General features: G+C 40.9%; 1 protein-coding gene across 2 annotated transcripts; it reads left to right on the forward strand.

Moving 5' to 3' along the window:
• Positions 1-13721: 13721 nt before the first annotated feature.
• Positions 13722-25788, forward strand: c4h1orf159 (chromosome 4 C1orf159 homolog). 2 transcript variants are annotated; one of them, XM_060918319.1, is made up of 9 exons: positions 13722-13774; positions 14170-14238; positions 15507-15585; positions 17286-17378; positions 19922-19960; positions 22135-22266; positions 22459-22484; positions 22603-22633; positions 24581-25788. In XM_060918319.1, the coding sequence occupies exons 2-9, from the start codon at positions 14176-14178 to the stop codon at positions 24694-24696; spliced, it is 579 nt and encodes a 192-aa protein (XP_060774302.1). In that variant the 5' UTR covers positions 13722-13774; positions 14170-14175; the 3' UTR covers positions 24697-25788. The 2 variants fall into 2 exon arrangements, with proteins under 2 accessions (XP_060774302.1, XP_060774301.1); XM_060918318.1 differs by having other exon boundaries at positions 13730-13774; positions 14074-14238.
• Positions 25789-26041: the final 253 nt, after the last annotated feature.

Genomic DNA, 26041 nt, shown 5'->3' on the forward strand with positions numbered 1-26041 from the left:
GTGTGTGTAATAAATAAATAAATATATATATATATATATATATATATATATATATATATATTACACTACCGTTCAAAAGTTTGGGGTCGCTTTGAAATGTCCTTATTTTTGAAAGAAAAGCACTGTTCTTTTCAATGAAGATCACTTTAAACCAATCAGAAATCCACTCTATACAGTGCTAATGTGGTAAATGACTATTCTAGCTGCAAATGTCTGGTTTTTGGTGCAATATCTCCATAGGTGTATAGAGGCCCATTTCCGGCAACTCTCACTCCAGTGTTCTAATGGTACAATGTGTTTGCTCATTGCCTCAGAAGGCTAATGGATGATTAGAAAACCCTTGTACAATCATGTTAGCACAGCTGAAAACAGTTGAGCTCTTTAGAGAAGCTATAAAACTGACCTTCCTTTGAGCAGATTGAGTTTCTGGAGCATCACATTTGTGGGGTCGATTAAATGCTCAAAATGGCCAGAAAAATGTCTTGACTATATTTTCTATTCGTTTTACAACTTATGGTGGTAAATAAAAGTGTGACTTTTCATGGAAAACACAAAATTGTCTGGGTGACCCCAAACTTTTGAACGGTAGTGTGTATACATGTTATTTCACCTCCCTCACTGCCATCACCAGGAACTACCTGCAGGCCAGGACAATGATAACATTTTAACATAGCCTATGGAAATCCAAAGTTTACACATTATCATCACGCACAGAAATTGCAAAACTAGTTTTAAAACTGCTAAATTCCAACTGTTAAACATAGCGAGAGGCTGGGCTACGTGTGTGTGTGTGTGTGTGTGTGTGTGTGTAAAGTGTAAACCAGTGCATCCTGACTTTCTAACTATGCCTGTATGTTGCGTGAGCGGCAGTCAGTCAACAACTCTTCGCAAAGTTTCCTTATGAAACAATATGCTCACTGAAATTATGGCAGGGAACACCAGATTAAACATTAAAACTGCCTTCTGAGCACTGTATCTACAGGCTACCACCGAAAGAAGGAGGCTACCAGAAAGGCATCTCTACTCCGTACGATTTTACTTTCACTACGACATTACTTTGAACAGACTATCAAAAAATTGCAAGGTGATATGATAAAGTAAGGCACAGTTTACTTCCAGTCGTTGTTTTTTGAAAAAACGATGCAATCGTTTTCTGCCTTTTGGCACCCTTCATCATGCCGTGTTGGGGTCCTGAACTAGGAGCTGTCCCCGATATGCCTGTCAAACTTGTTGTGGGTAACCATAGCAACCAAGCTCGAGCTTGCAACCTGTGCAGTCTGCGCAGTTGCAACTATGTATGTACTGCTGTGCACCTCAATAAACCGAATGGTAATTAGTCTTTTGATTTTTCTGTGAGGTTTGCCTTATGCAAAGAAAGACAGCATAGACGTTTTTTCCTCCCTATAAGTGGGGGGGACCGAATGAGGTGAATTTAAATCTGGGTGGGACGAATCCCCCCCCCCCCCGTCCCCCCCCCCATCTGCGCCCGTGAAGACTGCTGACTTGACTGTTGTCCAGAAGATGATCACTGATGCCCTCCACAAGGAGGGTAAGCCACAAAAGGTCATTGCTGAAAAGGGTGGCTGGAAAAGGTGCACAAGCAATAGGGATGGCTGCAGTCTTGAGAGGATTGTCAAGAAAAGTTGATTGAAGAACTTAGGAGAGCTTCACAAGGAGTGGACTGAGGCTGGTGTCAGTGTATCAAGACCCATCACGAACAGACATCTTCAAGAAAGGGGATACAACTTTTGCATTCCTAATATCAAGCTACTCCTGAGCCAGAGACAATGTCAGAAGTGTCTTATCTGGGCTAAGGAGAGAAAGAAATGGACTGTTGCTCAGTGGTCCAAAGTACTCTTTTCAGATGAAAGTACATTTTGCATTTAATTTGGAAATCACGGTTCTAGAGTCTGGAGGAAGAGTGGAGAGGCACAGAATCCAAGGTGTTTGAAACCCAGTGTGAAGTTTCCACAGTCTGTGATGATTTGGGGTGCCATGTCATCTGCTGGTGTTGGTCCACTGTATTTTATCAAGTCCAAAGTCAACACAGCCATCTACCAGGAGATTTTAGAGCACTTCATGCTTCCATCTGCTGACGAGCTTTTTGGAGATGCTGATTTCCTTTTCCAGCAGGACTTAGCACCTACCCACAGTGCCAAAACTACTACCAAATGGTTTGCTGACCATGATATTACTGTGTTTGATTGGCCAGCCAACTTGCCTGACCTGAACCCTATAGAGATTCTATGGGGTATTGTCAAGAGGAAGATGAGAAACACCCGACCCAAAAATACAGATACGCTGAAGGCCACTATCAAAGCAACCTGGGCTTCAATAACACCTCAGCAGTGCCACAGACTGATCACCTCCATGCCACACCGCATTGATGCAGTAATTCATGGTAAAGGAGCCCCAACCAAGTATTGAGTGTATAAATGAATATACTTTTCAGAAGTTGGACATTTCTGTATTGTAAATCCTTTTTTTGATTGATCTTGGGGAATATTCTAATAATTTGAGATACTGGATTTCTGATTTTCATGAGCTATAAGCCACAATCATCAAAATTAAAACAAAAAAGACTTTAAATATTTCACTTAACATGTAATGAATATAGAATATATGAAAGTTTACCTTTTTGAATTAAATTATGAAAAAAGGGAACTTTTTCATGGTATTCTAATTTGCACTGTGCTTGTTATAAAATCTGTTTATTATGAATACGTAGCTCGTTGCATTCTCAAATGCAGAAATCTTTCCTGCATTGATATTATTGTGTGCTTAATTTTCATTTTAAGAAGTAGAATTCAGTGATTCATGTATTTATCGGGGCGGCACGGCGGTGTAGTGGTTAGCACTGTCGCCTCACAGCAAGAAGGTCCTGGGTTCGAGCCCAGCAGCTGGCGAGGGCCTTTCTGTGTGGAGTTTGCATGTTCTCCCCGTGTCCGCGTGGGTTTCCTCCAGGTGCTCCGGTTTCCCCCACAGTCCAAAGACATGCAGGTTAGGCTAATTGGTGGCTCTAAATTGACCATGAGTGTGAATGGTTGTGTGTCTATATGTGTCAGCCCTGCGATGACCTGGCGACTTGTCCAGGGTGTACCCCGCCTCTCGCCCATAGTCAGCTGGGATAGGCTCCAGCTTGCCTGTAACCCTGTAGAACAGGATAAGTGGCTACAGATAATGGATGGATGTATTTATCAGTCTGTCTCTTACACACACACATATCTTAAATTTCCCACGAGAACTCCTCTAACACTATAGTGAAGTTCGCTGATTACACCACATGCAGGATTGATATCAGAAAATGATGAGAAGCCCTACAGAGAGGCAGTTCAACACCTGGTCCGGTGGTGTTCGGATAGTAACCTGGTCCTGAACACAACTAAAACAAAGCTGGTCGTTGTGGACTTCAGGAGAACCAGGAAAATGACACCTCCCTCTTTTACATAAATGGTGGAGAGGGTCAACGACTTCAAATGCATGGGACTCCACTTCACAAAGGATCTGACGTGGACCCTTAACACTTCACACCCGGTGAAGAAAGCAGAGGCTTTTCTTTTTGAGAAAGCTTAAAAAAGCCAAACTCCCCTTTCAGCTCTTAGTGAACGTCTACAGGAGAACAATAGAGCGCTTTCTCTGCTACTGTGTCACAGTTTGGTACACCAGCTGTACTGCAGAGAACCGGAGAGATTTGGACCGGATAGTTTAGACTGCACAGAGGATTGTGGGAACTAAGCTACCAAATCTGGACAAAGTTTATTCTAACCGTTTATGTAAGAGTGAACATTATCGAGGACTCAACACACCCAGGTCATAAACTATTTGTCCCCCTCCCATCAGGCAAAAGATACAGGACCGTCAGAACACACACAAATAGATTGAGGAACAGCTGCTTCCCTAGAGCTGTAGCCTCCATTACACACACACACACACACACACACACACACACACACACACACCAAGTTGCTGCTAACATAATACTTTACATTCAGGATTGTAAATACAGTTATTGCAATCTGCTTACACTGCATTTTATTTTACTTACTAGATCACTTTACACATAGGAATGTACATACATCTGTAACAATTGTGCAATATCTGTCGACAGTACAATTCCCCCACGTGTTTTATTTTGTATTTTATTTATATTCTTGGGCGGCACGGTGGTGTAGTGGGTAGCGCTGTCGCCTCACAGCAAGAAGGTCCTGGGTTCGAGCCCCGGGGCCGGCGAGGGCCTTTCTGTGTGGAGTTTGCATGTTCTCCCCGTGTCCGCGTGGGTTTCCTCCGGGTGCTCCGGTTTCCCCCACAGTCCAAAGACATGCAGGTTAGGTTAACTGGTGACTTTAAATTGACCGTAGGTGTGAATGCGAGTGTGAATGGTTGTCTGTGTCTATGTGTCAGCCCTGTGATGACCTGGCGACTTGTCCAGGGTATACCCCGCCTTTTGCCCATAGTCAGCTGGGATAGGCTCCAGCTTGCCTGCGACCCTGTAGAAGGATAAAGCGGCTAAAGATAATGAATGAATGAATGAATGAATTTATATTCTTTTTCTTGCTGCTGTTTTCTCTGAGTGCTGCCAAACTAAATTTTGTTGTATAGCTGCAATGACAAAGTTTTATCTAGAACTGTCTCTAAATTGTTATACCGTTTCCAACAACCACTGCTGATAAAATTATCTCGCTGCACTTCAGTTACTCAGAGGATACAGAACACTGATAACTTTTCAGCCAAAAGTCTAAAGGTCAAACTTAAGCTCTATAACTTAGTTTTCATCCCTGTGACCTCATTATACACTCACTGAGCACTTTATTAGGAACATCTGTACACCCACTCATTCATGCAGTTATCTAATCATACGACAGTAGTGCCATGAGTAACATCATACAGATACAGGCCAGGATCTTCAGGTAATGTTCACATCAACCATCAGAAAGGGTAAATAAAATCACAGTGATTTTGACTATGCCATAATTGTTGGTGCCAGATAGACTGGTTTGAGTACTGCATTTCTATAACTGTTGATCTCCTGGGATTTTCATGCACAACATTCTATAGTTTACTCAGAATGGTGTGATTAAAAAAAAGCATCCAGAGGTCACTTCTGCAGACAGAAAGGCCTTATTGATGAGAGAGGTAAACAGAGATTGGCCAGACTGGTTCAAGCTGACAGAAAGGCTACAGTAACTCCGATAACCACTCTGTACAATTTTGGTGAGCGGAAAAGCATCTCCGAATTCACAACACATCAAACCTTGAAGTGGATGGGCTACAACAGCAGCAGACCACGTTGGGTTCCACTTCTGTCAGTCAAGAACAGAAAGCTGAGGCTGTAGTTGGCACAGGATCATCAAAACTGGCCAGTTGAAAACTGGAAAAACGTCGCCTGGTCTGATGAATGTTGATTTCTGCTGAGGCACACAGATGGTAGGGTCAGAATTTGGGTGGTGTAATGGTGTGGGGAATGTTTTCTTGGCACAGTTTGGGACCTTTAATACCAATCAGTCATCACTTGAATGCCACAGCCTATTTGAGTATTGTTGCTGACCATGTGTGCATCCCTTCACGGTAACAATGTATTCATCTTCTAATGGCTATATGCAGCATAATAATGCACGAGGTCACAAAGCAAGTCATCTCAAACTGTTTTCATGAACATGACAATGAGTTCAGTGTTCTTCAGTCACCTTCCCAGTCACTGGATTTGAATCCAATAGAACACCTTCGGGATGATCCAATAGACATTCGTAGTATGAAAGTGCACCTGAAAAAAAATCTGCTGGAACTACGTGACGCAATTATGTTAACCTGGATAAGAATCTCAAAGGAATGTTTCCAACATCTTGTGGGATCCATGCCATGAAAAATTGTATAGCATTCCTAATAAAGTCCTTGGTGAGTGTGTGTATGTAATGTGTGTGTGTGTGTGTATGTGTAATATATATATATATATATATATATATATATATATATATATATATATATACAGTGGTGCTTGAAAGTTTGTGAACCCTTTAGAATTTACGATATTTCTGCATAAATATGACCTAAAACAACATCAGATTTTCACACAAGTCCTAAAAGTAGATAAAGAGAACCCAGTTACACAAATGAGACAAAAATTTATACTTGGTCATTTATTTATTGAGGAAAATGATCCAATATTACATATCTGTGAGTGGCAAAAGTATGTGAACCTTTGCTTTCAGTATCTGGTGTGACCCCCTTGTGCAGCAATAACTGCAACTAAACATTTCCGGTAACTGTTGATCAGTCCTGCACACCGGCTTGGAGGAATTTTAGCCCATTCCTCCGTACAGAACAGCTTCAACTCTGGGATGTTGGTGGGTTTCCTCACATGAACTGCTTGCTTCAGGTCCTTCCACAATATTTCGATTGGATTAAGGTCAGGACTTTGACTTGGCCATTCCAAAACATTAACTTTATTCTTCTTTAGCCATTCTTTGGAAAAACGACTTGTGTGCTTAGGCTGCGTTTACATTAGACCGTATCTGTCTCGTTTTCTTCGCGGATGCACTGTCCGTTTACATTAAACCGCCTGGAAACGCCGGGAAACGGGAATCCACCAGCGTCCACGTATTCAGTCCAGATCGTGTCAGCTCCGGTGCTGTGTAAACATTCAGAATACGCTGTGCTGAGCTCTAGCTGGCGTCTCATTGGACAACGTCACTGACATCCACCTTCCTGATTCGCTGGCGTTGGTCATGTGACGCAACTGCTGAAAAACGGCGCGGACTTCCGCCTTGTATCACCTTTCATTAAAGAGTATAAAAGTATGAAAATACTGCAAATACTGATGCAAATACTGCCCATTGTGTAGTTATGATTGTCTTTAGGCTTGCCATCCTTCCACTTGCAAGTGGTAAGTGATATGCGCTTGGATCACACACACAGCGGCTCAGTCCCGAATCACAGCTTGTTCACTTCACTCGCGTGCTCTGTGAGCTGCGCAAGGCCGGAGTGCGCACCCTCCAGAGGGCACTCGCTGTTCAGGGCGGAATGATTTGGAGCGCAGGATGCCTGCGGAGCCGAGCGTATCCGTGTATTGGTATTGCTGTGTGCACGCAAATCGTGTATTGGTGTTGCTGTGTGCACACTAATCGTTTTAAAAACGTTAATCTGATGATCCGCTGATACGGTCTAATGTAAACATGGGCTTAGGGTCGTTGTCTTGCTGCATGACCCACCTTCTCTTGAGATTCAGTTCATGGACAGATGTCCTGACATTTTCCTTTAGAATTCACTGGTATAATTCAGAATTCATTGTTCCATCAATGATGGCAAGCCGTTCTGGCCCAGATCCAGCAAAACAGGCCCAAAACACCACCATGTTTCACAGATGGGATAAGGTTCTTATGCTGGAATGCAGTGTTTTCCTTTCTCCAAACATAATGCTTCTCATTTAAACCAAAACGTTCTATTTTGGTCTCATCCACCCACAAAACATTTTTCCAATAGCCTTCTGGCTTGTCCACATGATCTTTAGCAAACTGCAGATAAGGAGCAATGTTCTTTTTGGAGAGCAGTGGCTTTTTCCTTGCAGCCCTGCCATGCACACCATTGTTGTTCAGTGTTCTCCTGATGGTGGACTCATGAACATTAACATTAGCCAATATGAGAGAGGCTTTCAGTTGCTTAGAAGTTACCCTGGGGTCCTTTGTGACCTTGCTGACTATTACACGCCTTGCTCTTGGAGTGATCTTTGTTGGTCGACCACTCCTGGGTAGGGTAACAACGGTCTTGAATTTCCTCCATTTGTACACAATCTGTCTGACTGTGGATTGGTGGAGTCCAAACTCTTTAGAGATGGTTTTGTAACCTTTTCCAGCCTGATGAGCATCAACAACGCTTTTTCTGAGGTCCTCAGAAATCTCCTTTGTTCGTGCCATGATACACTTCCACAAACATGTGTTGTGAAGATCAGACTTTGATAGATCCCTGTTCTTTAAATAAAACAGGGCGCCCACTCACACCTGATTGCCATCCCATTAATTGAAAACACCTGACTTGAATTTCACCTTCAAATTAACCTCTAATCCTAGAGGTTCACATACTTTTGCCACTCACAGATATGTAATATTGGATCATTTTCCTCAATAAATAAATGACCAAGTATAATATTTTTGTCTCATTTGTTTAACTCGGTTCTCTTTATCTACTTTTAAGACTTGTGTGAAAATCTGATGATGTTTTAGGTCATATTTATGCAGAAATATCGTAAATTCTAAAGGGTTTGCAAACTTTCAAGCACCACTGTATATAAGGGCTCGACATTAAGGACTGCCTGATTGCCCTGGACAGGTGAAACATGCATTCAGGCAAGTGGGATATGTCCCTGACATGCCTGACCGGGCAAGTTGGAATAAGCATACATTACGAACTAGCACCACAAAAATTAGGCTTTTTGATCTTTTATTTCAGTTCCTAAAAGCGTCCCTCACTACACATCCACCATTACATCTTGGCTGCTTTGCAAGTTATTTTATATACCCCCACTGTTGTAGTATGGTACGCATACGGTTTATAGACCCCTTGTGCATGACGTCATGCATCACGTGATAATTACAGCTGGGGTCAGACAGACACCATCTTTCATGCAAGCAAGGCTTAATCTGTCTTCAATATGGTTAATTTTTGTGCTGTTTTTGCTTGTTCAAACAGAGAAATAGATAAAAGGCATTACCGTCTCCCTGCTATCAAGAAAAATGTTAACAAATAGAAGCAAATGCTTCAAGAACAATGAGGAAGTGAGTGGTTAAAAAATACGTTGAGAGGAGCTCAGCCTGAAAACTCCAGAGAAATTTGTGATTGTATTTAAAATGTATTTTACAAAAACAGAAAATCGGAAGTGAGTATGGAAGAGTTTGCTTATTTTTCTGCTTGCATTCGAGTCAGCTCCTTCATGAAAGTGTTTGATTTTCTTCCAGGTGAAGCCGCTTCCTTATTCGACACAGAAAACCCAGATTGGTTTCAAACAACTCGGGCATAAAAAACTCAGCAAGGAGCGACATGCGCAATAAATTCTGAAAGAACAGAACAGATTAAGAGCAGAGAGAGCTGGAGCTTTGTTTCTGTTATCAGAGGAACACAGTCCTGTGCAAAATGTCTCCATGGAGTCACAGTGTAGTAATGAAACTACAGTCTGAGAGAGTTCTACACAAACACTGAACTTTTCAACAGCTGCATGCATGTGAAATGGAAATAAATCGACTAAGGCAGGAAAAACTATTTTGGATAAAATTGTTACTGTCTGTTGCACACATCAACCTGTGTGACTCAGTTGTGCCTTTTGAATAGAGAATAAATGAAGAGGGAACTGAACATTAACCATTTATTGAAATTATTTTTACAAGGGTGATTATAGTTACTGTAATACTATATGTACAACTGGAATGTGCTGATTCTTTTAGCGTTTATAATTATTGTACCATCCGATATTAGATAAAATTAAAATAAAATCTTACAACATTGAAAGTCTAGAGCAAGATATTTTGTTATTTTACAAAGAACACTTCAGATATTGTTTTAACAATAATAAGCATCACTGTATAAATGATAGAGTGCAAATAGCTGTGTAATTAGATGTCCATGGAGTTGTTGAGACATGGAGGGGCAGGAATACCATCTAGCCCACAGTTTAGGTATCAAATCTACTGCAGGCCTAACACAGAGACAAACCACCATTCACACTCATGGTCAATTTATTGTAGCCATTTTACTTAATCTGCATATCTTTGGACTGTGGGAGGAAACTGGAGTGCTTGGAGGAAACCTGCACAGGCACGGGGAGAACATGCAGACTGTTTGCAGAAAGGCCCAAATCGTCCATGTTGTTCAAACCCAAAACCTTCTTGCTGTGAGGTGACAGTTCTAACCACTTCACCACTGTGCCACCCTAACATTAATCAAACAATTTTTATTTATATAGCGCTTTTTAATCATGGACGTTGTCACAAAACAGCCGTACACTTCACAAAAGTCCAGATATAAATTGAGCAATGTACTAGATTTTGCTTGCACTGACATTTGATTAAGTTCATATCTAATTATCAAGATATCTCAGAGTTGAATGAAGTTAAATGTGAGCAATTTACTCGATGTACTACATAAGGCACATACCTAGGATAGGAATTTCTTAGAAGTGTGTACTGATGATGTAGTAGACTAGAAAATTGTTCTGAATCAGTGTTTCTTGATAATTATTTGTGATATAACACTTTCAGAAGTTAAATAAGAATTGACTTGATGTAGTGTTTTACGACTGGAACTGCAGTGCATGTTTCTGAATTTTCTACTACAGCTATTCATATATTTTTTAAAAACAGACTAGAGCGGCGGCACAGTGGTGTAGCGGTTAGCGCTGTCGCCTCACAGCAAGAAGGTCCGGGTTCGAGCCCCGTGGCCGGCGAGGGCCTTTCTGTGTGGAGTTTGCATGTTCTCCTCGTGTCTGCGTGGGTTTCCTCCGGGTGCTCCGGTTTCCCCCACAGTCCAAAGAAAGGAATTTTTTTAGCACGATCAGCAATTTGAGCAAAACCTGGACATTATCATCGCAGGTAAGCATGGTGGAAAGATCATGGACATGTTTTTACTTCTCAAATTCACCGATATTTCATGATCTCCTTGTCAAAATCCTACTTTATTTCTTACTCTTTCATTTGACAGTCACCATTTTTTATCTAAACATGCGTTTGCGAAGTCACGTGATGTTTCAATAATAGTGATCACTTTCACTGGTGTCCACCATTATGGACACCCTGTGGAATTAAGTGACATTTACAACTGTTATGTAGCAATCTTTGAATAACATTGTTGAAGTAGATCACTTTAAAAAATAAAAGTGCTGTGATTTTTATTTTTTTCCCTGATTCATACCAGAATGGAATGCTTATAGAGTATTTGGAATCCGATTGCAATAAATAGAATTAGAACAGAATTAAATTCCTAGCATATAAAAAAATTACATGCTTGAAATATTCCGATTTTTCAATATTCTGATTTTTCGATTCCATTCAGAAAATATTTTTTGCAGTTTGTTGTAAATATCTACCACATATTACAATATGGTCCGTGTATCATCCGATCATTCAAGTATTCCATTCAATCTGGAAAACGAAAAACAAAAAAACGACTCATTTTGGTCTGAGGAATGACATGCGACCTTTGACCTGGATTTTCATGTGGTTACAATGTCGAGTGCCTGTTGACATTTACTGGTAAACTACAAAACTAGAAATTAATACAAACGACAACAAATGATTAACAAAATGTGATCTACAAAAATACTTAGAAAGTGGGTAGAAAGCGGAACAAAAAGATTTTCTGACGCAGGTTAAACATTATCAGTTCATTTGTTTACAAACATTAGAATTACTTCCTCATTTACATAAGCACCGACATCGATATATTTATCTCATCTCATCTCATCTCATCTCATCTCATTATCTGTAGCCGCTTTATCCTTCTACAGGGTCGCAGGCAAGCTGGAGCCCATCCTAGCTGACTATGGGCGAAAGGCGGGGTACACCCTGGACAAGTCGCCAGGTCATCACAGGGCTGACACATAGACACAGACAACCATTCACACTCACATTCACACCTACGGTCAATTTAGAGCCACCAGTTAACCTAACCTGCATGTCTTTGGACTGTGGGGGAAACCGGAGCACCCGGAGGAAACCCACGTGGACACGGGGAGAACATGCAAACTCCACACAGAAAGGCCCTCGCCGGCCACGGGGCTCAAACCCAGGACCTTCTTGCTGTGAGGCGACAGCGCTAACCACTACACCACCGTGCTGCCCCGATATATTTATATAAAATATATTTTGTACTAAAGGTGGTGTAGTGGTTAGCACTGTTGCCTCACAGCAAGAAGGTCCTGGGTTCAAGCCCAGCGGCCGACGAGGGCCTTTCTGTGTGGGTTTCCTCCGGGTGCTCCGGTTTCCCTCACAGTCCAAAGACATGCAGGTTAGGCTAATTGGTGGCTTTAAAGGGCATATCACAGGTAAATTCAGGAGCAAGATAAATGTAATTCTCCTATTTTATATTAAACCTTGGTCAAATATCTGTAACATTCTGCATTCTCTGTAATTTTTCTTACCTTGCGCAATACCAGAAAAATTCAGTTGAAATCAAGCCATTTGAGGCGAATTGGTCCGCCTCTGAAAAAACTTGGCATTTGAATTTCCCGGGAAACAGTGATTTGTCGCGTGCGGGACGCCTCCCTCTGAATCCTATGTCAGCGCTGGTTTGTTTATAAGAAAACAACCTGTTGGTTTTCTGCAAATTTCTTCAACATTATCATGTAATCATTAAAATGTTTAACAGATGTATCGTAGGAGGGTGTAGCAACACCAATCATGATGGGATTAGTACTCGTCGTTTTCCAAAAGACCGGACAATGAGAGAGAAATGGGAGTGCTTGGTCTACACAGGCTGTGCACTGAAACTGCCGCAGCCTGCTGGCGCTTCTGCAGGTGATGTCACGAATCTGGCTCCAGACTTCCTTGGGATTTTTCCAGACGCATTTTGTTATTTTATTTTTTTCTGCTGTAGACAGATGGCCTTGTGCAAAATTACCCTTCTGGATGAGTGTGTAAAGGGATCTACTCATCTCATCTCATCTCATTATCTCTAGCTGCTTTATCCTGTTTTACAGGGTCGCAGGCAAGCTGGAGCCTATCCCAGCTGACTACGGGCGAAAGGCGGGGTACACCCTGGACAAGTCGCCAGGTCATCACAGGGCTGACACATAGACACAGACAACCATTCACACTCACATTCACACCTACGGTCAATTTAGAGTCACCAGTTAACCTAACCTGCATGTCTTTGGACTGTGGGGGAAACCGGAGCACCCGGAGGAAACCCACGCGGACACGGGGAGAACATGCAAACTCCGCACAGAAAGGCCCTTGTCAGCCACGGGGCTCGAACCCGGACCTTCTTGCTGTGAGGCGACAGCGCTAACCATTACACCACCGTGCCGCCGATTATTATTATTATTATTATTATTATTAATAAATAATCATCTGGGCGGCACAGTGGTGTAGTGGTTAGCGCTGTCGCCTCACAGCAAGAAGGTCCGGGTTCGAGCCCCGTGGCTGACAAGGGCCTTTCTGTGCGGAGTTTGCATGTTCTCCCCGTGTCCGCGTGGGTTTCCTCCGGGTGCTCCGGTTTCCCCCACAGTCCAAAGACATGCAGGTTAGGTTAACTGGTGACTCTAAATTGACCGTAGGTGTGAATGTGAGTGTGAATGGTTGTCTGTGTCTATGTGTCAGCCCTGTGATGACCTGGCGACTTGTCCAGGGTGTACCCCGCCTTTCGCCCGTAGTCAGCTGGGATAGGCTCCAGCTTGCCTGCGACCCTGTAGAACAGGATAAAGCGGCTTGAGATGATGAGAAATAATCATCTGGGTGGAACGGTGTCGATAACTGTTGACAAAGGTGTCAATACTTGTGGAACGGTGTCACGTGATCTGTTACGCTAAGTAATTGGGAATCAGGTTAAAAAAAAATTCCGGTGGAAGTTTTGAGTAACTGTTCATGCACAATTTACGTATTGAAAGTCTTTTCTACTTTTGCAATGGCCAAAAGATCGTTAAGGTGTCGATAATTGTAGGCGCCGCTCTGTAACAATAGAATACTGCAGTACTCTACACGTAGAGAACAAACTTTTATTTTGGCAAGTGCGGTGATGATAAACAGGAAGTGCAGTGATGTAGAAACGGGTTTCACAAGTTGTGATGCTTGAATAGGTAAGTTCATGTTTGTTTTCATCCAGTGTGGTGTTCTGAAATTCTAAATGTGTTTCTGGATTTTTAATTTTGACGATAAGGAAATGTTTGTGAGATTTTAACTACTAATATTAACCCAGTAGCCATAGTCAGGTGAGATGCTAGATTATATACTAGCTAAATGCTAGAGAGTTATCCTTTACTAACTCTTGGTGGTTTAGTGGGTTAAAGGGTTTACTATTTGGAAATAAATGCAAGTTATTATGTTAAGCATTCAGACAGGTGTGATGCTGAATGTGACTTGTTGATTTGGATTGAAGCTCCTCTGATGCACTAGAGGTCATGGGGGAGCTGCATTACTGCACACAGGAGCTTTAATAAGCACTGATCCAGACCAATATTTCTCTAACTCACAGGACATCATGATTAGAATCTACTGCATCATTGGGGTTGCACTTTTTGCCTTAGAAATTCCACTAGTCCAGGTAGGTGTCTTCTTGTATTTCTTTGGAAATGTACATTGATTCAACACACACTATTGGTTTTATGCATATGGTTCTAAGTTTTCAGCCACTTCACTGTATTCATGTATCAAGTATTAAATCTATCAAGATTCAAGATGTCTTTATTGAAATTCGCAGTGAAGTCGCCACTGAATTACTTTCAATTTGCAGACTTAAAAGTTAAAAACTTATACGCCTAACGATATTGCACATCTCGTAACATCTCATCTCATTATCTGTAGCCGCTTTATCCTGTTCTACAGGGTCGTAGGCAAGCTGGAGCCTATCCCAGCTGACTACGGGCGAAAGGCGGGGTACACCCTGGACAAGTCGCCAGGTCATCACAGGGCTGACACATAGACACAGACAACCATTCACACTCACATTCACACCTACGGTCAATTTAGAGTCACCAGTTAACCTAACCTGCATGTCTTTGGACTGTGGGGGAAACTGGAGCACCCGGAGGAAACCCACGGGGAGAACATGCAAACTCCACACAGAAAGGCCCTCGCCGGTCACGGGGCTCGAACCCAGGACCTTCTTGCTGTGAGGCGACAGCGCTACCCACTACACCACCGTGCCGCCCCCATCTCGTAACATTCGTAATTAAAAGTAGCAAGATTCTTACACTATACCCCTTACACACAATGATTAACACATTCATAAAATCCACATAACTTAAATAAAATATGTATACATCGATTGCACTTAATTTTTCAATCGTCTGAAAACAGAGAAGTGTTAACGACATGGAAAATATTTGCGGCTTGCTGCAGATGGAAATTATTCCCCAGACTTATTGAGCAGGTTGCACATGTACGGAATAGGAGAGTTACTATATCGGTTTTTCTTGTTTTGGGGCAGTTCAGTTTCTGACTGTTTCTCGTGACACGGCCTGAGACCTGAAGCCTGGTCAATGGCAGCCAATCTCTGTATTCAGACTTCAGCAATGTCCTTGTGAACTTGAGGCAGAGCTGCTCCCTTCTCTCTGCTAATGTCACAAGACCAAGGCTTTGCAGTGCACAAGAGTAGCCTGTGTAAGCGTTCCCTAAAATAATACGGCACGCCCGCTTCTGGATTCTTTCCAGTTTGTCCGCTTGAGATTGGGTTAGTCCTGATGACCATGCGGGTGCCGCATACTGGACGTATTGCATTGGCATGCATGCCAATTGGCATGCATCTATGTAACTTACCATGAAAAAATATGCCAACTGATTTTAATAATTTTAAAATGGTTTTTGTTCTAGGCTCTACTCGAAAACGCAGAAGATTGCTGTAGAAGAACACAGAAAATGAATGAAACCTGTGTAAACAGCACACATTGTGGTACGTGTTTATCTCCCATTTTTACACGCGTTCAATTTGGTTTCATAGCGGAATGCATTTTGTTTACAATGCACACACATGATGTGAATGCTGTTATAGAAGAGTTCAGTGCTGAAATTTGAAAAGTGCTCCGTATTTAACAGAGCTCTGAGGATTAAACGAGGTCTGCCCCTTTTAATTAAAGGCAGAGTAGGTCGTTTTGGGGAAACCAGGAAGCGTATGCTAGAGTGTCGTGTGGTTGGTAGACATTACATTACAGGAATTTCACAGGCACTTTTATCGAGAGCAACGAATGCACACACACCATGCTTGGCGAGCAGTTGGGGGTTAGGTGCCTTGCTCAAGGGCACATCAATCATGGATTTTCCTGCTGGTCCTGCGAACTGAACTGGTGACCCTTTGGGCCCAAGGCTGCTTCTTTAACCTTTAGGCCATGGCAGGTAGCTTAGGTCATCCAATCATTTCATTCAGATTGACAGGTTTTTTACAGTCCTGCGACTGCTACAGATTACATTTTTTAATTATTAGAGCATTTGATTTATTCACTGCTGTTGAAATGTAAAGAGAATTTCAAGAAATATTAAAAAAAAAAATTGGGAGGTACAGTGGTTAGCGTTGTCGTCTCGCAGGTTCTGGATTTGAACGTACCAGTCAACTGGGGCTGTTCTCTGTGGAGTTTTCAAGCTGTCTTCTGTGCCTGCATGGGTTTCCTTCGGGTGCTCCAGTTTCTTCCCACAGTCCAACGATGTGGACTAGATGAACAGGCTACTCTAAATTGTCCATAGCTGTGAATGTGTGTATGAATAGTTGGTCATCTGTGTTAGGCCTGCAATAGACTAGCAACCTCCCCAGGGTGTACTCTGCCTCTCGCCCAAAGTCAGCTGGGATTGGCTGGGATCCAGCTCCATGATTCTGACAGATAAGCGGTATGGATAGTGGACGGATGGATAACACAAATGGTTTTAAAATAAATTACCTACCCTGCCTTTCAAACATGCTTGCACACAATGATTTAAGTTTGGGATGAAACATGATGCGTCAGGTCATATCATACCACCCAGTCGTTGTTTATTTTCCTGTAATAGTTAGTTCCTGATATTACTTTTATTATAACAGTAAATTCATCACCAGTCTCTTTTTACTCTCTTAAAATTAACAATGCAGAAAAAATTGATTTACTGCAGAGAAACCACTAAGCCTTCTGTCCTGAAGACTTCCCCATGTCAGAAAACGTAGTGTTACAGCTTTACCTCTGACTTTTACAAAGCGCTGATACTGGAGGCTCCTGCCAAAATTGTGAAATAAACATCTGCTCGCATAAAACTTCAACTGTCAACGATTACAAATGTTTTTAAATCCATGTATATGGAGCATCTGTCATATAGGTCACTGTGTAAGTTGTTACTGCAGAAACCACATATTAGGAGTGCATTAATACAAATGGATTTGTCTTGTAGCTAGTAGGACTGTGCAGGTTAGTGTGTTAAGTTCTGAGCAATCAAAATTGAGAATTCCACAGCACTGTGCCATTTTATGTGTTTTTAAATTTAAAGTTTTCAGCCTGAGTTGCAGGATTTTTTTTAAATAAATGCATGTTTCAGTTTGTTCTGTCAAAAGGCTACACCGCCTCTCTAGTCTGTAGGTTTGACATTATGTGAATGTCATTTGGTCATCTAATGATGACATTTGTTGTCCACTAGGGTGTCTCCACGTTCTGGAGAACAGCACTGTTTGGTGTGTGCAGTGTGACTCTCTGACTTTAGATCTGGAGAACTTGACCCTATGCAACACCAGTAAGTGTTGGGTGAGGTGAAGGGTTTTATTTATTTATTTAACACATTTATTATGTATTACTGCTTACAATAGGGCTGCGTACCTAAACGTAACATCAGGTACAGGTACCGGTACAGAGGTTTAGGTACAGGTCCGGACCTGTACCTGAACAATTTGACACATTCTTCTGAACTTCTTCAATAATGACAGAAACATTAATAAATTGTTGACAACTTGTCAGTATCTTTATTTAAAGAAAACCGAACATAACTAGGTTTCCTACCTCACTTCTTAGTCACCCTATAGTTAACTTGGGACAAAAAGTCATAAGTTGTCTCACAGCGAGAAGTGACCACTTGAGTACTACAGACTACACGCAGTCTACTCCGCGGCCTTTAACTTACGCGGCAAAAGTACACAAAGCAACAAAGGCTGCCGATGCCAGCAAAGGAAAAATGGCTGACCTGCTTTTGAGTCTTTTTGACCAATCAGAACGCTGGATCAGCCAGGCTCTCGCAATGTCTCGTGAGACTGTGGCGAGAGGATCTCAAATCAAAGATGGCTCTGATTTCAAGTTTCAGTGCGGCATTTTACGTCTTTTCCAGTGCTAAATTTTCGTCTTTGTGGTAGGATTTACGCATCTTCAGTCACAAAATAAGCAGATACTTGGTGTAAATTTATATCGGTACAGTACCAGTACTTCATGATCCGGTATTTTGGACCTGTACTACCGAATCGATTTTCACGGTACAGTACTGGTACGCAGCCCTAGCTTACAAGTGGGTCATAATGCAATCCAGCCATAGAAAGTGTTTGCATCAATCTGAGGTGGAAATTTTACCAAATTTATGGACTTCGCACATTACTGAAAATTTTATGTATATGACACACACACTCTGCCTGGCCAAAAAAAGTCACTGTTTGGATTTAAATAAGATCGCGTGATTTGGATAATTACTGCAGTGATTAATGTTTCAGCTGGCAACAATTCTTTTAACCCTAACTGATGCAGTGAGTAGCTTCTCATTTCTTAAACTGTGTCAGATGACGTATCCCATGCTCATGGAAAAGATGTTACTGGGTCAAATTATTGGTCTGTATCAGGCGAAATAAAACATCTAAGAAGATTGCTGAAATTACTGGAATTGGGTTAAGAACTGTCTAACACATTATTAAAATCTGGAAGGATAGTAGTGAGCCATCAACTTCGCAGAAGAAATGTAGTCGGGGGGGGGAATCTTGACTAGCCATGATTGTTGATCACTTAAACACTTGGTGAAGTTGAATTGTACATAATTGACAGGAGAACTTGCACTGGTGTTTAATAGTGAAAGTAAGAGCATTTCCACACGCACAATGATGAGAACTCGCAGGATTGGGACTAAACAGCTGTGTGGCCATAAGAAAACCACTTGTTAGTGCGACTAATCAGAAGAAAAGGCTTCAGTTTGCTAGGGAGCATAAAGTTTGGACTCTGGAGCAATGGAAAAAGGTCTTGTAGTATGATGAGTCCAGATTTATCCTATTCCTGAGTGATGGGTGTGTTGGGGTAAGAAGGGAAGCTCATGAAGTGACACACCCATCATGCATAGTGAAGTGTTATGATCTCGGGTCGCTTCAGTTGATCAGGTCGAGGCTCAGCAACGTTATGTGGTAATAAAACGAAGTCACCTGAATATACTCTGACCAGGTTATGCCATCAATGGATTTTCTCTTCCCTGATGGCATGGGCGTATTCCAGGACGACAATACCAGGATTTATCAGGCGCTAATTGTGAAAGAGTGGTTCAGGAAACATGAATCATTTTCACTCATGAATTGGCCACCATAGAGTCCTGACCTTAACCCCACTGAAAGTTTTTGGGATGTGCTGGAGAAGATTTGACAGAGTGATTTGATTCTCCAGGTGTCAATACAAGCTCTTGGCAAAAAAAAAAAAAAAAGAATGCAACTCTGGACAGATATAAATGTTGTGAAGTTGCATAAGGTTGATGAAACAATGTCACTGCAAATGCATGCTGTAATCGGAGCAAAAGGTGCTCCACCGAAACTGGTGTGAGAGAGACAACCCCCCCCCCCCCCCCCCCCTTTTTTTTTCTTTTGACCAGGCAACGTTCATACAGTACATACATCATACTTGCCTCAACATCAACATCAACAACTGACCACACAAGTCTAAGATAGTAGGAACAGTATTATTAGGAGTGCTGCTACTCAGATAGTTCATTTAAATCATTTACATTGCTGTAAAGATACTGTATCTGTATGCTGCTGTAAATGACAGTACTATTTGTGTGTGAATCAGAATCGAGTTTCTTGCCAAGTATGTTCTCACATGCAAAGGAATTTGCTTTGGTGGTTAGCGCATGAACAGTTAAAAGAATTTAGTAAGAGACAAAGTAGTAATAGAATGAAATATGTAGAAAACTAAAATGTACACTGGGGGTAGGCATTATGTAGGTGTATGTTTTGCGAAGCATAGCATGACCTATTTTTTTGGCTTATTTTCTTGTTGTTTTCTTTCCCTTATTTCTTTTCTGTCTCCTTTTTTACTTTATATTAGCTGTCGACCGGACCTTGATATCCACAAAAGTCAAGATAGGTAAGCTCACAGTATTTTAACTTTTAGCAGGTTTTGGCTACAATAGCATATTATTTATTCTATGCAAAGTGACTAATAATAATATTGTACAGTTGCGATCAGAAGTTTACATACAGGGACATGAATGCCATGGCAATATTGAGTTTTCAGTGATTTTGTTGAACTGTTCTTTCCTGTGGCAGAACGATTGTACAGTATACATCTTTAATATAAAAAAACCCAAGACTTTGGTTTTCTGAAATCAATACAGGGTTAGATTATTAATTCAGTGGGGCGGCACGGTGGTGCAGTGGTTAGCACTGTTGCCTCACAGCAGCGGTTTCGGACCTCACGACTGTCAGGGGGCCTTTCTGTGTGGAGTTTGCATGTTCTCCCTGTGTCTGCATGGGGTTCCTCCCACAGTTTAGACTTGCAGGTTAGGTAAAAGTACCTGGTCACTGGGGTTGCACAAGCAAGTGCATACTTGGTGCTGGTCCCAAACCCGGACAGATTAGGGAGGGTTGCATCAGAAAAGTTATTCAGTGTGGTTTGTTTGTTTGTTTGTTTGTTTGTTTGTTTGTTTGTTTGTTTGTTTAAAAACCTATGCCAAATCAAATATGCGGATCATGATCTGCTGTGGTGACCCCTAATGGGAGCAGCTGGAAGAAAATTATTAATTCAGTGATGATAAATTCCAAAATGTATTAACTTGCCAAGACCTCTTAACTTCTGTAAGTGATCATGATTAAACACAGTTCAATGGGAAAGTCCAAGGAGCTTGGTGCAGATCTGAGAAAGAGGATTATACGTAGATTTGCACAGCTCGGGAATGTCTCTTGGAGCCATATCTAAACAACTGCAAGAAGACCCAAATTGTCACCCTGAAATTGGTTCAGATGGTCAGGAACAACAAAGGTGCAGGCCTGCCATGAACTGGAAGCTGCTGGAACACCAGTGACCCTGTCTACAGTCAGGTGAGTTTTACTCATACAACGCCATGGACTGAGAGGCTGCTGTCCAGGAAAGAAGCATCTGCTCCAAAATGGACACCTTCAAGCTTGGATAAAGTTTGCAGCTGACCATGTGGAAAAAGACTTTTGGAGGAAAGTTTTGTGGTCAGATGAGACAAAGATTGAGTTGGTTAGTGATATTGACCAGAGGTACGGAGGAATACTGTTCAGCATGGTGGCGGTAGCGTCATACTGTGGGGCTGTTTTACTGCCAGAGGTACTGGTGCATTGCACAAAGTGGATGTAATAATGGAGTACTACCTCAGAATTCTTCAGCATAACCTCAAACCATCAGAAACTTGGACACATTTGGGTTTTCCAAGAGGACAATGACCCTAAACGTGCATCAAAGCTGATTGTGGAATGGATAAAACAGGGTAACATTTAAGTCCTGAACTTAGCCCTATCGAAAATATGTAGACTGTGCTTAAAGGTCAAGTCTGTGCCAAGAAAACGCGCACATTTAATTGAATTCTTCCGATTCTAGCAAGAAGAGTGCTCAAATATCCAACCAAAGTCTGCTCGAAGCTTGACTGCTACCAACAGAATCTGGTCAAGGTGAAACTCGTTAAGGGACATTTAACCAAATATTAGACGTTCTGTATGTATATTGTTGACCCTGTATGTATAATTTTGACCCTGTATGTATAATTTTGACCCGGTGTTGATTTCAGGTAACCCAAAATAAGAATTTGCACAAATTCTTGTTTTTTTGTTTGTTTGTTTTTTAAATATATTAAAAATGGATGTTTTACAACCATTCCGCCACAGTAAAAGAACGGTTCTAAGAAATCATTGAAAGCTTAATATTGACATGACCTTCACGTCTGTGTATGTAAACTTCTGACCGCAACTGTATATTGCAATATTTTGAGACCATCTGGTCAGTTAATCATATTCTCTGGAGCTTTCAAAAGCTTTTTAGCAGTTGGATCAATTACGGCTCTCCATCAAGCCAGATTTTTGTGGATTGTTTCTCTGGATGGGATTAACAGATGTGGATGTAATGCCTCTGATCCAATTTTATGCATAATTCTAATAAATTAGGTTGTTGGTACTCAGTTTGTAATACTAGAGTATATTATATACTCAGATACTGTTGAATCGTCCACAAATACAGTGCTGCTTTTATTTATTTTAAATGCTGTACACAAAGTTCTTTACATATTTTCTTTGTAATGGCAGGTGGTCCAGGTGTAGCAGCCTCTGTCCTTTTGGGAACTCTGATGATCAGTCTCTTCCTCATTCTCTCTGTTGCCTCCTTCTTCTACCTCAAACGCTCTAACCGTCTGCCTGGCGTCTTCTATAGACGCAAAGGTAATTAAATAAAAATTAAGCCAACTGATGGGATTAGGCAAACTGCACAGGCTGGGATATAATAAGATGGAAATAGACAGTGGTCGTAAACCTTGACTGATTTGTTGGCTGGGCCTTATTTATTAATCCTTAAACATTTGCTTAATGTTTGGTCCAAGACTATATTTAAAGTATGCTTTTACTCTCCACTAGCTTTCATATTTCAACCAAGTGAAACGGTAAGCTTTTCTTAATCTCACATAAATTACTCGTTAGCTCATGTTTCACCATGCTGTAACTTATTCTTCAATTTTCAGAGTGCTTAATATATAACCAGTCATTTTATTTTATTTCCAGGCTGTTATGATGCCTGCTGCGTCATCCTCAGGTGAGTCACATCATAAGGAAATGTGACTGTGTACCAGTAAGAATGTGTGATAGAATGAGGAAATAATAAAAAAAAAAAGTTTTTCTTAGACTAGTAAAGATGACATCACGTAGATATTAACCATTCTGACTTTTTTTTAGTATATATTTTATATAAAAATTATAAAAAACACACACTACTGAAAGCTAGAAGCAACCTTAAGACATGAAACTACAGGTAGAAATGATTTTAATTGTCAGTCAATTCAAAAAAAAATTAAGAGAATAGGACCAGTAACATCTTTTAGAATATTTTAATTAAGCAATATCACATGAACAAGAGTAATTTGTGGGTAAATACAGCTATGCTGATTTTCAGTACATCACCCCATGGGTGTGGGTTTTTTTTTTTTTTTTTTTTTAATAAACATATGATGGGTTTTATACAGTGGTTCTATAAATAAGAAATTAATCTGGAGTAACTGAAATGTCAGGCACAATACGGATAAATATTTTGTTTATTTTTGTGGCAAAATTTTGCAACGAAAATAGTTCCTAAAGAAGGCACGGCTGGCTAGGGCACTGCATACTGCCGGATTATTTACGATCAGAAATGTCAGGTTCTGGATAACTTGCGTTTGACCTGGATACTTCAGAACTTTGACAAATGTTGGCCTTATTTATAGTGGACAAATTTAATATAACTTTTTTTTTAAATAACGTATAGTATTTTCTTGTTTAATTAAAGTGTGTATATCTATTCCAACAAATTGTAAAAGCCCCCTTTTGACAATGTCTTCCTGGTGAAATAAACTCTTGAATTCTATTCATTATACAAAGACCTAGATTTTTAGTTTTAATGATTGCGCACATTTAATTGCATGAATCCAGATTAGATTTGCCGAAATGTAAATTTTTGAAAAGCTTCAAATGCTTGATGTTTGTAAGAATATCAGCAGTCAACTGGCAAAGATTAATTGTAATATTTGTATTTCTGTTTTTAAAAATGACTGTACTCACCTGTTTTGTGTCTTACATTAGCAAGCTTGTTTAGATCATAACAGTTTGATCTTTGCACCATTTCTGCAGTTTTCTATTGTGCTTTTAATGTGTTTTATGGTAAAAGCAGGCTACCTTTTGGATGTGCTGCATGGTGGCATTTACCTAGCTATAACAGCAGCAGGCAGCGTACTGATGTTTATGTTGAAGATTCATAAATATCACTTTGTTCATTCTTTACAAACTAATATATTGGTAATTATTACCTGAAGGAATATTTCTAAACAAAGCTACCGTAGGTAAACTAATAAAACCACCCAACTCTGATGCAATTCTAGGGACAGTGGGGGCCCCAGCCAGTCTTCCTGCATTTTATTCCCATTTATTGCTATTATGTTATCCGGATTCCTTTATAAAGCATCAGAAATTCACACACAAAAAAAGCATTTTAGACTCTCCTAGCTTTGAGATTAGACAGTTTCACTGACTTAGTAACGGCTTTCAGGGACCCCCTTTAGTCTAGTAGCCAGGGTAGGGGACCTGGAAATTATGACGACAATAAGGTTTTTTGATTGATTTGCATTAAATTATGCAAATTAGAAAAAAATGCCCAAAGTGCAACTTCTAGCAACCAAGCTAAAATTAATCTCTAGACCACATACAATGCAAATCAATCAAAAAAAACCTTATTGTAGTCACAATTTCTGGGTTCACTATGGCGCATATCGGACTGGCTACTAGACTACTTGAAATTGAGGGCCCCAAACAATTGAATGTTTTGCGTGTCCTGTAGTGATACCTCTGACCAGGTTTGAATGGTTTAATACCATGATGTAAAGAAACCTGGAAGTTGTAATGTGGTTCACAGGCCTTGTTGTCACTTGATGTCTTTAGCAATTAAAGTGTCAGTAGGCAAGCAGTGGGTGAATGTAAAGTGGGGTTTTTGTTTTTGGTTTGTTTAAATCTGCAGTGCGCAAACCAAGATATGTCCGGAGAGAACGGCCTTCAGCAGCTGCAGCAGTGGGCAGTAGTGCCACCATGCCAGTGGGACATGTAACAAAGGTGTATAATGTAACCGTCCAATAGAACTAAGCTACAGAGAGGAAGAGGCAACACCATTTACTGGGAGTAATGTTTACTTTTTTGTATTTTACCTTAGTATGGGTTTTTTTGTTTGTTTGTTTGGTTTTATATGTACTCTCTTTGTACACAGAATCTCATGTTTCTTTGTTTGCACAGAAACTTTTTTTTCCCTCCAATTCTTATTTTCCGTTTCTTAACAGGCTCCAGTGCATTTATGAGAATATTTTTTATTTTTGAAATCGCATTTCTAGTTATTTTATTAAAATTTGTAATAGCTTAAATGTAACCCCTTTTTAACGGGTGCTAATCACCCAGCACAGTACACTACAGACTATTAAAAAGTTACAATAAATAATGGCGCAACAGGATCCTAAGTTCTCAGTGGTGGAGTGGTGAGCTGGCTGAGATTCCTGATACGTGACGGTACAAGTATGAGTATAGAGAGAGAATAATAATCATAAAGCTAATGAATGATAAATTTAATAGTGCGGTGCCTCCACTGCAAAAATACTACCCTTACCTTTGAAGCTAGTGTATGGTGTATTTCCTCAGAATTTAAAATAACCAGTAGTTTGAGTGAAAGAGCTAATAGCTAGTCTACAGTGTGCATGTCAGAATGTTCAAATATAAAGAACCAAATGAGCAGCCAATACACCCAAGATATAATTAAATAATAATATTTATTAATAAGCAATAATAGCAATAGGAGATATTATTTGATAATAAATGCTTCCCGAAGAAGCATGCAATGTAATCACTAATATGAATAAAATGGTAACCCCTGCACAAGAAGAGCGGAAACAATTAGCCTGCATCATAGAGATGTTAGATAGCACATCAACAGTGTGTATACAAGCAGTACATAGTAAGAAAATAAAACTGGGTAAAGTATCAAAAGAAAAGAGTGGAAAAAAAAAAGAAAAAAAACAAGTGCGCAGTTGGGGCCCGTTGGTGCACGGGTGGCAGCTCTTTGAACTGCAGGCAGAACAGCAACCGCTGCAATGCCCTTCTAAAACGCTGGCTATCCAGGCGAGACCAGAGGAACGTGTGTGTGTCTCAGTGTAAGTGTGGGTTCGCATTACTCAGAATCAGACCAGATGAATCAAGTTGCAGATGTCGATGCAGTCACGCAGCAGATGCTCCTGAGCAGAGGGCTAGCTACTGCTGTGGGTTAGCTCGCTCGAACAAGATGCTGCTAACCCCAACTCCCTCGGTAGCTGGTCGGGTCCCGGTCCCGACACAGTGAGTCCCCGGGAAATGACGAAAGCGCGCCGGTGGGCCCAGCACCGGAGGGCATATGTGTCCACGAAAACAGCAAGATCACTCACTAGAGTGACGCTGGAGTCCC

The sequence above is a fragment of the Neoarius graeffei genome, chromosome 4 (assembly GCF_027579695.1).
Source record: "Neoarius graeffei isolate fNeoGra1 chromosome 4, fNeoGra1.pri, whole genome shotgun sequence".
NCBI classification, from domain to species: Eukaryota; Metazoa; Chordata; class Actinopteri; order Siluriformes; family Ariidae; genus Neoarius; species Neoarius graeffei.

Bases quoted from the DNA above. Each gene is read 5' to 3' on its own strand.
- c4h1orf159 (XM_060918319.1), top strand. From the start codon at position 14,176: ATGATTAGAATCTACTGCATCATTGGGGTTGCACTTTTTGCCTTAGAA. The intron at 15,586-17,285 runs GTACGTGTTTAT...GTTGTCCACTAG, and splicing joins TGTAAACAGCACACATTGTG to GGTGTCTCCACGTTCTGGAG. The intron at 19,961-22,134 runs GTAAGCTCACAG...TTGTAATGGCAG, and splicing joins ATCCACAAAAGTCAAGATAG to GTGGTCCAGGTGTAGCAGCC.